Genomic DNA, 13,066 nt, shown 5'->3' with positions numbered 1-13,066 from the left:
GCTCTGATACCATGAAAAAATTCATAGGCCTAACTCATCTGGAAAAATCGGTTCTACAAGAAAAGATTGTTCATTGCTTATAAACATGCCCAAGACCTTATTCACAGGCAATGTAGGATTATTCCTCAATATGTGGATTAGCTGGATGCTATTTTAGTATAGGAATTATGTTAGTTGTTAGGGTGGCAGAGTGTATATGACGCCCTTTCCCGTATCTTCTTATATATTCATTCAATTCCAACAGAATATACATTTTTGTCTCTTCTTCCATACATCGTGCTCTCTGTACCCTTGTACAATTTTCCTTAATTTTTACAACTTTGCATGGTACCAGAGTCTGAGAGCAACTACTCATGGAGGGTATTGCATTTTTCTTGACAACTCCCTTGTTTCTCGAAAAACCAAGAAACAATTTGTGGTCTTCCGTTCCTCAGTTGAAGTTGAGTATTGACCCATGGCAGCCACTTGCTCTGAGCTCACCTGGCTCCGATACTTACTCACTACTATGAGAATATCACACCCACAAATTGTCTTCCTCTATTGTGACAACTAGGCTGCTCTTCACATCACTGTCAATCTCGTTTTTCACGAACGCACCAAGCATATTGAGCTGGATTGTCACCTGATCAAAGACAAGATTCAAGAAGGTAGCATCACCACAACTCATGTTGCTTCCTAATCTCAACTGACAGATATTTTTATCAAAACTCTACCTTCTTATCTCCTTCACTCGCATTTATCCAAGATGAGAATAGTAAATTTCTATTCTCTATCTTGTGGGGGGTTATTACACAATGAAAATGAAGCCAAAGCTCAAGCTATAGGTTGTCTGTCTTTTACAGCAGCTATAAGTCGTTTAGCAGAGGCTCTACATGCAAAGCTAAAACGTGAAAAAGGATGATTCTCTCTATTTTGTTTTTACTTGTAATTTTCAATTTATTATGCTTTTATTCTTGGTAAATATTCTGTTGATTAGTTGAATGCTATTTTAGTATATAGGAATTATGTTAGTTGTTAGGGTGGCAGAGTGTATATGAGGAGGCCCTCTCCAATGTCTTCTTAGACTGCACGTTTGTATATTAAGTTAAATTGAAGTGAGTTGTATTTTTTATAAATAACAGTAAGTCGGATGAATTTAACAACCAGGACTCATTCAATTCCAGTGGAATATATATTTTTTCTCTTCTTCCATGCATCATGCTCTCTGTACCTTGTACAGTTTTCCTTGGTTTCTGCAACCTTGCAACGCCCACCCAGTACTGTAATTAATGCGCGCGTCATGATAATCATGATCGTTCATGTAGTGCTGGTTTCTATTGAAATTAGGAAGAATCTAAAATATCGATCACTGTTGAGCGCCGATGCATCAGCATGCACGTGATCATCACCCCAACAGTGTGGCCAAAAATTGAAAAGTCGATTATTTATATATATATATATATATATATATATATATAATTTGGAGAGATTAATACATGATCACCAAGACACCCATTATATCAAACAACTTAGCTCGGGAATTGATCTATTCATGATTACGTTCACATTTCACTTTCATTTACAGTACACAGTAATTCAGAAGCACCCCAAAACTAAACAACTCTCTGCCAATTACTTAGGTAATATGCATGCATGCTTCCTCATTAGCGGACAACTTTGGCCTCTGGTTATGGATGCAGTATCAACATTTGGATTATCTCACTAATTAAGTCTATCGTGGCCGGCTAAATTATCAGACATTGTTTTCTGGCGCATCATGTAATTCGGCGGCGGCCGGGTTTGGCTTGCACGAGTGTAACATGAAGTTGCAAGCTGCCACGGCCTCTCCTACTGTTAGATAAATCCATTCTTGGCCGATGTTTTCGATGAATTTGGACTTGTCTAGCTTCTTAATCACCTCGCTTCTTGGGTTGGCTAGCACGAGCTAAATTCAAAAGTAACATAATATATAAACTAATCATGATTCAAATAAAGGCGATTTTTTGGAATATAATAACAGTTTGATACTGATTATATATGAAATCTGAGACGAGAAACGACAATAATAAAATTTCTTACCTTGAGACCCTTTCTATCGGCATTCTTCTTAACCTCTTCAAGCATGCTAATCCCACTCGTATCAATACTGCCCACAGCTGTAATCATATGAACGCATCTTACTTTAGCACTGAGAATATTTGTTAACTAGTTAATGTCATGATCTTTAAAACAAACTGTTTGTGACTTGACAACTTACTACTGATGTCTAATATAATATAATGCAAGCTGGTTTCTCCCGAAGCTTTTAATTTTTCTTCCTCCTCGTAGATCCACCTTGAAATCCTGAGAAAAAAATTGAAATTTTCCAACCATATCAGTAAATATAGATCAGATTATTTTCATGCTCACTTATTAACACGCGTGTTCACATACATACACAAAATTGCATGCTTGTTTATAATAATACATGATGTACCTTTCTCTCAAGTAGTTTGCATTGGCAAAGTAAATGGGTGCATCAATTTGGAGAATGAGAACTCCAGGAACATTGTTGGCAGTTGGGTATTGATCAACGCTTCTGAACACATTGGAGTTGGGAATATTGCCCAAGATAAAAGTCCGTGGCCTTGCTACAAATAGTAAAACCCTTAACAAAGATAGCGTAACCTGCAAATATTGCACATACAAAACCTTATATATCAACAACTAATTTAGTAAACAGAAACAAAAAGTCTTCGTGTTTAGTTAGGATAACGATCATGATGATGTGGTACTTCGTGATCATTAATGCAGTAGTACTACTTACCGCGATGACTAAGCCAATCTCAACACTGCCAAAGACCACACCAAGATAAGCACCCATGCACACCAGGAAATCGAATTTGTCGATCTTCCAGAGATGGATGGCAGCTTCATAGTCAATAAGGCCAAGCATGGCTGCCATGATTATGGAAGAGAGCACCACAAGGGGTGTATAGAAGAAAAAAGGAGTTAGGAATAACAACGTGATCATCACGGCTGTTGCCATGACTATGTTCGACACTGCCGTCTTACATCCTGCATTGAAATTCACCGCACTTCGAGAAAATGGTCCTGCAATCACAATATCGGACATATATATGTCTGGTTAATAATTAGCAGTTGAGGAAGATAATGTTGTTGGTGATGCATGTGGTAGTGTTTCTTGCTCAGTTCTTGAAAGGCAGAACATTTCTTTTGAAGTATTATCGTGTTGGGGAAGTGCTCAATTGAGCTAGTGGGTTGACCAATCGGCCCAAAGGAGTCCCAACCCAGGCATAGATTTGGATTTGGGTTTTGGTTGGATTGGGTGGGGAGCTTTGACCTGACCCAGTTCAACCCTAATAGTTTAGAGGTCGGAAAAGATCTAGATGTATGCAGGCCGTACCTGCGGTCAAGTAGCATGAAGTGCAAGAGCCAGCAATATTCATCATCCCAAAAGCGATCATCTCTTTGTTCCCATCGATGTGGTAGTTCTTGAATATGGCAAAGCTTCTCCCCACTGCTACTCCTTCCTGTTTCACAGCCACCAGTTAGCCTTCTTAATTCGGGCATAGGGGAACTGTTGATAAATTACTTGGAATTCTATACACTAAATAACTACTTGTTATTTAGTATCTATTAGTTGCTAATTTATAGTAATATGAAAAAAAGGTCCTTGTTCTATTATACTAACTCCGTTAAACTTAGATCTTTAGGACAGCCGATTCATTTTTTAATAATATTATAAATAGCAATTTAAATTTTAAGCACCATAACAAGCTAACTTTCGTGATCACTTACTGCAAGGCCTATGACACCAGTGATGATTCCAGTTTTGATGGCTGTCATCAGATATGGAGACCCAAAAGCCAAATCAGATACCGAAGGTGGATTTAAGCCTTTCTTCAGGTGCCCAATCTGGGAGGAAGAACAAAGAAAGAAAGTAATGGTTACACCCCGTGCAGTTAATAATATCCCTGTATAAATTAATCTACTTTTTTAAATTATATGTACGTACGTACAAGTAGCGTTATTTTGATAATTTGCATGTACGTGTTTGTGATCCAAGAATCTGTGTGATAATTAGAAGATTAAATGTTGATTGGGAATATTTCATTGTAACAGACATCAGGACTCCATGGATTGTACTCGATCTTATATATACTCATGGTGAAGGTTGATACATTGTACCAGAACTGGGGGTACCTGGGGATAGGAGGGGAAGAGGGGAGAGAGAGAGAGAGAGAGAGAGAGAGAGAGAGAGAGAGAGGTTACCACTTCAACACCGTGTTTTTCAGCGTGGGTCAGATAAACGAGGAGGCTTCCCAAGATAACAGACGTCAGAGGTGCCATCGCATTTATCCAAAAGAAGGCCGCCCTTTTCTTGCTCTAGTACCCATCACAAGCATCAAATAAATAAATAAGTTAGTTTATTGATCTATTTTATATATTGAATAATTTAGATTCCAAAAAGAGTATATATGATCGAATTAGTAATAATACACACACACACACAAAAAGGTATACATGAATAGTTTATTTATTTTTCATATTTTCTCTCTACCTATTAAACATCATTTGATTTCATTAAAAATGAAAACATAAAAATAATTAACGTTTATCTTTTTAGGTAGGCTCATAAATATATGGTAGCCTTTCTCTTGAAGAAAAACCCGTTTAATAAGTTAAGTAATTATTGTTTTTGGTGGTGTTATGGACCATGATATAGCTAGCTATATATCTAATTATATTGACAGCAACAGCTAGGTCATGGGTAAACAACATGCAAGTTTTGCTTAGTAATATGGTTAATTATTTTACAAACTTCGAGCCTTTTTAAATCATAGTAGTACTAGAAACTTAGAAAAGAATTAATATAAATGCGACTAGGCCAGACGACTACTTACAAAGTATTTTGTGAGGAGGAGGAAGAAGAGGAAACAGCACCCCAGAACACCACTTTCCCATCTCCACTGCAAAAACCAACCACCAACAAAAAAAGGAAAAAAGGTATGAAAAAATATAGGACAAAAAAATATTAAGCATTTTAAAATTAGAAATTTAATTAATATAATTACGTACCTGGTGTGTTTGGGAAAATACAGAGCGCATGACCGAGGAAAGATCAGTCTGATGAGTGAAATTAACCAGCCCGAGTAGCCCTTTAAGTTGCTGAAGACAGACAACCGTGGCTGCTCCACCCATGAACCCCACTATCGTCGCATGAGACAGAAAGTCCACGATAAAACCAAGTCTGCAGTTTAATTCATTCAAGTCATTTCAAAAAGATTATAGTTAAGTCTTTGTCCGCATCAAACCTAGCTATACTCGTTAGTCATGCCCTAAAACAGGAACGCATCAAGCATATATAAAGCCCTAGAGATCATCAGAGAAGCAGACCTTAAGAAGCCCAGAGAAGCTTGAAAGAGTCCAGCAAAGAACGTAGCCGTGAAAGCCAGTTGAAGATAAAGTTTTGGGTTCTCATTAGGGTTAACTTCCTTCCCCAGCAAAGAAGATATGAGAAGGGATGCCACAGCCACAGTGCCCACCGCCAGATCTCTAGAGCTCCCCAACATGGCATACACCAATGGTGGGACAAAGCTGGAATCTGCATTAATTATCAGCACATGATTAGTTTTCTCGTTAATTTCTACCGAAATAGATTCATAACAAGCATATGTAAAAGTTTTGATACCAAAATCTGAGACAGTACTTACATAATCCGAGAATTGGTGGTAAGTTAGCCAAACTTGCATAGCTTATCCCTTGAGGGACTGCTAGACTGGCAATAGTGATTCCAGCAATAAGATCGGATTTGAAGAAGTCAAAAGTGTAGCGAGGAGCCCATTCCAGGATTGGTACAAAGTATTGAAGGCCAAGGACAACCTTCTTAGAAAGAGGCTGGTTCTTGAAAGGCCGGAAGGGGTCATCAGGAAAGAAAGTCTCTTTGAGAGACGATTCTAAGGACTTGAATAGAGTTTTGGATGGAGGAAGTGCAACAGGGTGTGGGCATTCATAGTCTGCGTTACCCATTGGAAGCCTATGTCAGGTTTTTGAGACACTGCTGCAAGCTAGCCAAGATAAGATAAATGTTTGAGTTGGCCTGCCTTATATATAATTCTCGTGCTATATATATGTGTGTATATATATATAGCTGATGCAATGAGAGTAGCCTTAGTTGTAGTGAACAGCGGTATGTATATATTCCACAGAGAGAGAGAGAGAGAGAGAGAGAGAGAGGATTTGATAAATATGGGACGTTAAAGGCAAGAGCTAGCTGTGGGATGACACAAATGGTAAGAAGGGCGTGTATTTAAAGTGGTGAGGGAGGAGTGGAGGATCTTCAAGTGCTCAAAGGGACCCACTGCATGCTATTATTTAACACGTGGCAAATTGCCAACCCTTTGACCTCAGATAGACCTGCACTGCTTTGCTACGCGACTTATAGCCGACTACCCACCTTGTATGCAGCTTCCCCGGCCCTGATCATAAAAATATGACCTCTTTAACAGGCCAGTGATGATAATGGCGTCTCACTACCTCCATGATCAATGTAGTAGTAAACGCGGCGCATTCCTATTGGATGCAGGGATTGCGCACCACATGTCATGCTGAAGATGGATTTCGCCCCCCGCGGACCAATGAAGTTGGGAAGGGATTTGGGGAAGATTTGATCCCCACATATTGGTATTAATCGTACTCGTGCTACCACTACTTCTTAATTAATCAGCACTTTTAGGTCATCTTTAATTTGTTAGTGATATTCTTAACTTAAGTCATGACAATAATATTAACGATCCAAGGCCAGGGTCGTCATATGGCCCCCATGCCAAATTGTCATTAGTATGTAGTTAGTGGGATTTAGTAATTGTTTGCCGATCCATATATGTTTTTTTTATTCTTCTTCATCTTCAATTATGCAAAGCAAAGCTAATTATCCAGAATTTGATAACACGATCACATATGATCCGGTTCTTTAAATAAAAAATTTAGATTCGAAACTCTCATGCTCTGGTATAAAAAAAATATATATATATATATATATATATATTATGTAAAGGTAATTAATTTGTACCAATAAACACCTACCGATGTTGATATTTCTTGGAAACACTAAGACAGTACTGAAAATGCCTCATTAATCCTCTGCAAGATTCTTCACATGATCAATATAGTACGTACCACTGCTATATGTATATACCATGCATGATGGAGGGGTATATACGCAGTACTATATATTAATTAATTTATTGGTTAATTTTCGTATTGGAGACTGGGGTTGGGAACATATATTAATTAAGAAAAACAAGTTAATTAATTTGAGATATTTATAATCTATTGCAAATTAATGGCCGGGAAATTAGGAGTTAATTAGTTTACATGCATTAATATGATCGTTTAATTAAGCTCAATTGGTCAATATATATATATATATATATAATATTAATTGTAGTGTCAGATCTCGATCCATTTGTTTTTGTTTTTTTATTTTTATTTTCCTTCTGATTCCATGCAGCTGATGGTATTTAGTTTAAATAAATGTAGATGATATGTAATATGGTAGAAAAATGCTTGTTATAAATATCTGGTATAAATGTGAATTACGTAGAGATACTTGATGAGATATAGATTAAGATGATGGGAGAGATAAGAGAAAGCTAAGAAGAGAGAGATCAAGTTATTAGAACTGATGAGAGGAAAAGATCGAGCTGATGAGAGAGATAGATTAAGTCGATGAGAGAGAGAAATAATTTATTTTAAATCTAACATAATATAGACGATTATATATCAATTATATCTACTGACTTTACGTAAAAGAACTGGATATAGTAAATCAGAACGTGTCAGGCCAAGCCTCTAATGAAAAGTATATACTATATATGTGTGTGGCTGTGCTTCAATTTTCTTAATTAGAGAAAATAAATAAATAGATAAAAACCGATCAGTTGGAATGATGACGATGATGTGACTTTTTAACTTTACGTCGAGGCTCGTAATAATTTGACGCTATCTTTGATCCCATTAATATTGTTGCCATCTGGTCAAAATCCTACTTCCACCTCATCCAATTAAAATGGAAAATTATTAAAAGTATTTAAAAATATAAAAAAATAATTAAAACAATTAAAAAAAAATTGCTCGACTCGAGACCCATCACGTGCTACACCTTCGTAGTACTGCTCAAATGGAAAAGTTGACCCAATAATAGTAGTGTCTTTTAAATTTGAAGGGACGTTCATGACTTGTGTCGACGATTAATTAATTAAACCGTGACAATTGAGGTGGTCACATATATGCGCCGTAACAAATTGTAGAATCTGGAACGAATTTTTATTGGGATGATTTTAATTCTGTCTCAAAAATTCATTTTTAGAAATGAAACTCATATTTCGTCTTAAAAATGCGCAGCACTGCAAAAATCATTCAAACAAAAAAGTTAAAATTTGAACAGTTATACTTGGGACGTTTGTCCATTATAATACGAGACTATAATCCGCACAATGCATATATTATTATGTATATTATGTATGAGAGAGATTTAAAAAGAGAGTGAATTTTATAGTAAAGAAATTTAAAACGGTTTATAAGACGATTTATTTAACGAAACAATATAAAAATTGAAATAATACCTTTGGGTGAAGACTTGAATCAATTTATATATTTATACATAAGAAATAAAATGAAACTTAAAAGTTATAACTGTTCATAATGAAATATTGATTTTAAAAAGATTACCGCTTTATAATGAAACATTACTTTTAAAAGGATTACCGTTTCATAATTATAACACTTCAAGTTTAATATATAGAATACCTATTTTATGGATAAGATGTCACATCATGTCATATGACTCCGCTTAAAATATAAAATAATATAAATGTTGAATTAGTGCTTTTGGATAGAGTCTTAAATTGGTTTATATCTTTATATGTAAGAAATGAAATGAAATTTAAAAGTTATAATGGTTCATAATGAAATATTGTTTTTAAAATGTTTACAGCTTCATAAACATAACACTTCAAATTTAATGGATAGAATGCCTACTTTTATAGATAGAATGCCACTCAGAATTATATAACTCTGCTTTTATATATAGTAATAGATATATAAAGCATTCCTAACTAATCTAGAAGCTTTCTCTTAGAATGCCTTCAAAAAGCCTAGATCTGATTTTTTAATTTGCCAAAGAGTAGGGGGAAGCCTCTGCTTCTCCTCCTTTTTATTCTCCTCTTTCTCCATTTACTTATTTTGTCTATAAAGTTAACTCCACTTTCTTAATTGTTTTGTTTCCACCAAGATTGAAAAGATAGATTTGCAGTTTTCCAGCAACATCTAACAGACATGTGCGGCATGAGAAGGCTCCTAGGTTGCCAATTGTTCAGAGAGAAGTGGTAGTTTTGTGATAATCGTCGCGTGTGGACCTCACGTGCCACCCCTTCCAAGAGCTTTTCTCACCAGACTCATCGGACGAATGGATTTTTCACCATTAAATCCTTCAGATATGACTGTTGTGGCTGCAAGGAGATAGGTGTGTGGGTCCCACGCGCTGTCAAAGTTTACCGAAGTTAGTCCAAACTGTAATCCGTCTATTTTCACCTCTATCTTACTGATTTCCTTACTGCTTTTCTCAAATTTTGTTAGGATACTCTTATATATATGTATTTAAAGAGTTTGGTAAAATATTTGAACCGTTGGTTCCCGACGATCATCACCTCCTCTTTAGTCCCTTGGTAGTCTATCTCTGCCACAATCCATGAGCTGCACTTTTTTTACTTTTGCTCCTGGCATGAGAATCACTTGTATTCTTTTGAGAAAGTGTGTAGTTTTGCAACAACGTATAATGTGATGGAGTTCAATTTCTTTTATCTAGCTTTTTATTATAAGAGTTATCATATTTGGCCACATGATCGTGAAAATGAGGCAATGGACTTCCCCAACAGCTACTTCAAAACAAAATGCAATCACTACAATCACTACAATCACCATAGCCTACTGTCATAGAACCACAATCTCACTCTCAAATTCTAGAAAAATAGTCACTTTGTACGGCTCCCTGATCTTAGCAGGAAAGGTAGGAAATATTTATTTGTTTACGGTGCCTTTTTTTCTTTTTATATATTGTTGCGCTAGTTAAGAAAGGGTATTTGTCAGGATTCCCCTACCTAGCCCCTATTCATATATTTATGTCTCCCTTAATTATAATATATCAAGCTTGCTTAGAAATATATATATATATATATTCATATATATTGCGTTACTTAAGTTGTACAGTCTAATGGCAGGGATATATCTTATATATATATATTAATGTTAGCTGAAACTTTCTTAGAAAAGAAACAAGGTTGGTGTGATTTCCTCTCAATCTTTAATGACTACTGCAATGACGAAGTTAATAGCCTAGCTACCAACTTCCATCGGTATAATCTCTTTGTTTTAATTTGCTTATAATTTAGCTAGGCTGCTATATTTGATCTCAATCTCCTTAACTTTCAGTACTGCCTTCATTGCTTTTATCAAAACTACGTGAATGATCAGCACGAATAATATATTTTAAATGACTGCATATATCTTCAAACGAATCAAATTAAAGCAAATAAAATTTGAAAAATTCATGCATTTATGTATACCCACTATTTAATTTCTTAGTTTATATAAGAGTTATTTTCAACTTTTATGAGGTCAATCATTTATGTACAGATTTATCAAACTTGTCTTATGTCAATTAAATGCAATTTTGGACACTGAAAAGGCTTAAAATATGTTTTTTTTAATTCTTATTTGTGCTGCATGTATATGTTTCGGGTTATAGATTATATATATATATATATATATATATATATAAAAGCGCGGGCCGGCTCTAAGCTGAAGTCACTGCTCCAAGAGTAGTACTGGATTCAAATCAAGCCCCCTCATCATGAGTCATGACTGCTCATGGTCCATTGAAATCAAAAAGTGTGCGCGATAGAGAGAAAAACACGCCCATGTACACATTATACACGTTTATCGGTTTATGTTGAAGATTGCTATTAGTTAATTAATTTAAATGTGAAGCTTCCATCCGGCAGTTGTAGTACTCATGTTCATGGAATTTGGTCAAATTGTGGCTTTGTGTGTTTCACGACATATGTGGTTACTGATGAATGCACGATGGCGGCTAAAAAAGTGTTATATATATATATATAGAGTAGTGCTACAGAATAGACACTGTAATTGTGTACAGATTGCATACACTATGTGGCTGCTTCTCATCCTTTTAGTTTTTTCTTTTTTGTGCAAAATGCACCAGACAGCTTCTACCCCTCTCTCTCTCTTCCTCTCTCTCTCTCCATCATCCATCTCATCAGTTTTTTCTCTCTCATCTTTCTCTCATCCGCTCTTTCTGTCTCCTCAACTCTCTCTCTCATTCCTCATCGTCTCTCTCTCATTGTCTCTCTCTCTCATCGCAGCTCTCTTTCTCTCATCGTCTCTCTCTCCTCGACTCTCTCTCTCTCACCATATATCTCTCTCATCGTCTCTCTCTCTCTCTCTCTCTCCTCAACTCTCTCTCTCATCCCTCATCGACTCTCTCTCTCATCTCAGTCTTTCTAATCTCTGCTCTCTCTCTCTCATCTCGTCTCCACTCTCTTTCATCAGCTCTCTCTCATCGTCTCTCTCTAATTTTGAATTTAAGAGATGTGTGGTTTAGATGATGTTACGTAAGGTGTACAAAAATGACTGCTCCCAATAGTGGCTGCTCTCAATTTTTTCCACATATATATATATATGATGTTTGCAGTTTTAAGATTTATAAGTTCCGCACAGTACTCCATTAAAAAATAGTAAGTAAATTTGAGGTCACATGAAAAAATTATTTTTTTAATTATAAATCTCACTTAATTTCTTTCAAAGTCGACAACGATCTACACACTCTAATAAAACTAGTTATGTCTAGCTTTACTTTATATATATCCCTTTGATTTCATAGGCGGAAGGTGGGAATCTCCTTCTTTCATTGCATTTCCCCCTCTATAATCATAGCGAGAAAGGGTGATATTAGTGATAACCATTTAATTTACTCCCTTTGCTCACTTTTGCTATCCGATTGAAAATCTCATTGGTTACACGAACGAATTAATATATGCTTTTCATATTTAATAAGTAAGTGGATTGATCAATTAGCTGATCTAGAGATGGCACAATTTTAAATAATTATTTTTTCCTTCAAGAAAATAATTAAAATAAATATATAGATTTTTGAGATGAAATGGTCCACACAATGTCTAACGATACAATATTAAGCTAGCTCTTAATTTAGACGTTATCATAATGCATCTTAACAATAAACGTCTTGACTCCAGGATAAGAATCGTACGTCATGCATGATGTATATATGGAGTAAAGGAATTCTACACTGTCTAACTTCTATTCCTTCATGAATTAGCTCTTATTTCTTTTACGAAGAAAATCAGGACTAATGGATAATGGCGCTACATATCAATACATATAGCGAGATCGATCACAACAGTAAGATATATATGAATCATGTAGTATCTATCTAGAATAATTCACACGACCCCTCCACTTTCACAAATTATTAACACTCAGAAAAATTAATATAAAATTAATCATTAATATGATTAGATCATGAATTAAGCTATATATTCAGGGAACTAGTTATACGTACTAGGGATCGAACAAAATAGTATGATCAGCTTAATTAAATCAGTGTTATTTTTAGTAACTGTATTAAGGAACAGATGATCTAATCATACTTATGGCTGTCACGACCTAATATATTCGGTCTATAAAAAATAATAATAAACCTTAATTAATGGTAACATTAATAATTAATAACAATACGAATAATGATAATGATAATGATGATTACGATCAGCATCGGATAGGATATATCCTATCCCTTAATGTACCCATATATTGAATCCTGATCTATTTCATTGAGAATGAAACCACAGAATAATTCTTTACATTATATTAATTAATGGTACTATATATCCGGCCTCGTGCATTCAACTGAAAACTACCCGCAGATTATTCGTACCAAGAAAATATTAATTAGTATATGGATGACAGAATTTTCCTAATTAGA

At 35.4% G+C, this 13,066-nt stretch overlaps 1 protein-coding gene across 1 annotated transcript; it reads right to left on the bottom strand.

Annotated features, from left to right (window-relative positions):
- Positions 1–1,497: 1,497 nt before the first annotated feature.
- Positions 1,498–6,273, bottom strand: LOC121266173 (sulfate transporter 3.1-like). The gene is made up of 12 exons (XM_041169924.1): positions 5,697–6,273; positions 5,380–5,587; positions 5,062–5,233; positions 4,887–4,952; positions 4,255–4,368; positions 3,781–3,897; positions 3,386–3,512; positions 2,786–3,072; positions 2,456–2,646; positions 2,237–2,322; positions 2,059–2,135; positions 1,498–1,924 (listed from the first exon to the last, which is right to left on the bottom strand). Exons 1-12 carry the CDS (start codon positions 6,010–6,012, stop codon positions 1,733–1,735), a joined length of 1,953 nt encoding a protein of 650 aa, XP_041025858.1. The 5' UTR covers positions 6,013–6,273; the 3' UTR covers positions 1,498–1,732.
- Positions 6,274–13,066: the final 6,793 nt, after the last annotated feature.

Source organism: Juglans microcarpa x Juglans regia, chromosome 1D, assembly GCF_004785595.1.
Source record: "Juglans microcarpa x Juglans regia isolate MS1-56 chromosome 1D, Jm3101_v1.0, whole genome shotgun sequence".
Taxonomy (NCBI): domain Eukaryota; kingdom Viridiplantae; phylum Streptophyta; class Magnoliopsida; order Fagales; family Juglandaceae; genus Juglans; species Juglans microcarpa x Juglans regia.
This window is presented reverse-complemented; position numbering and strand designations above follow the sequence as displayed.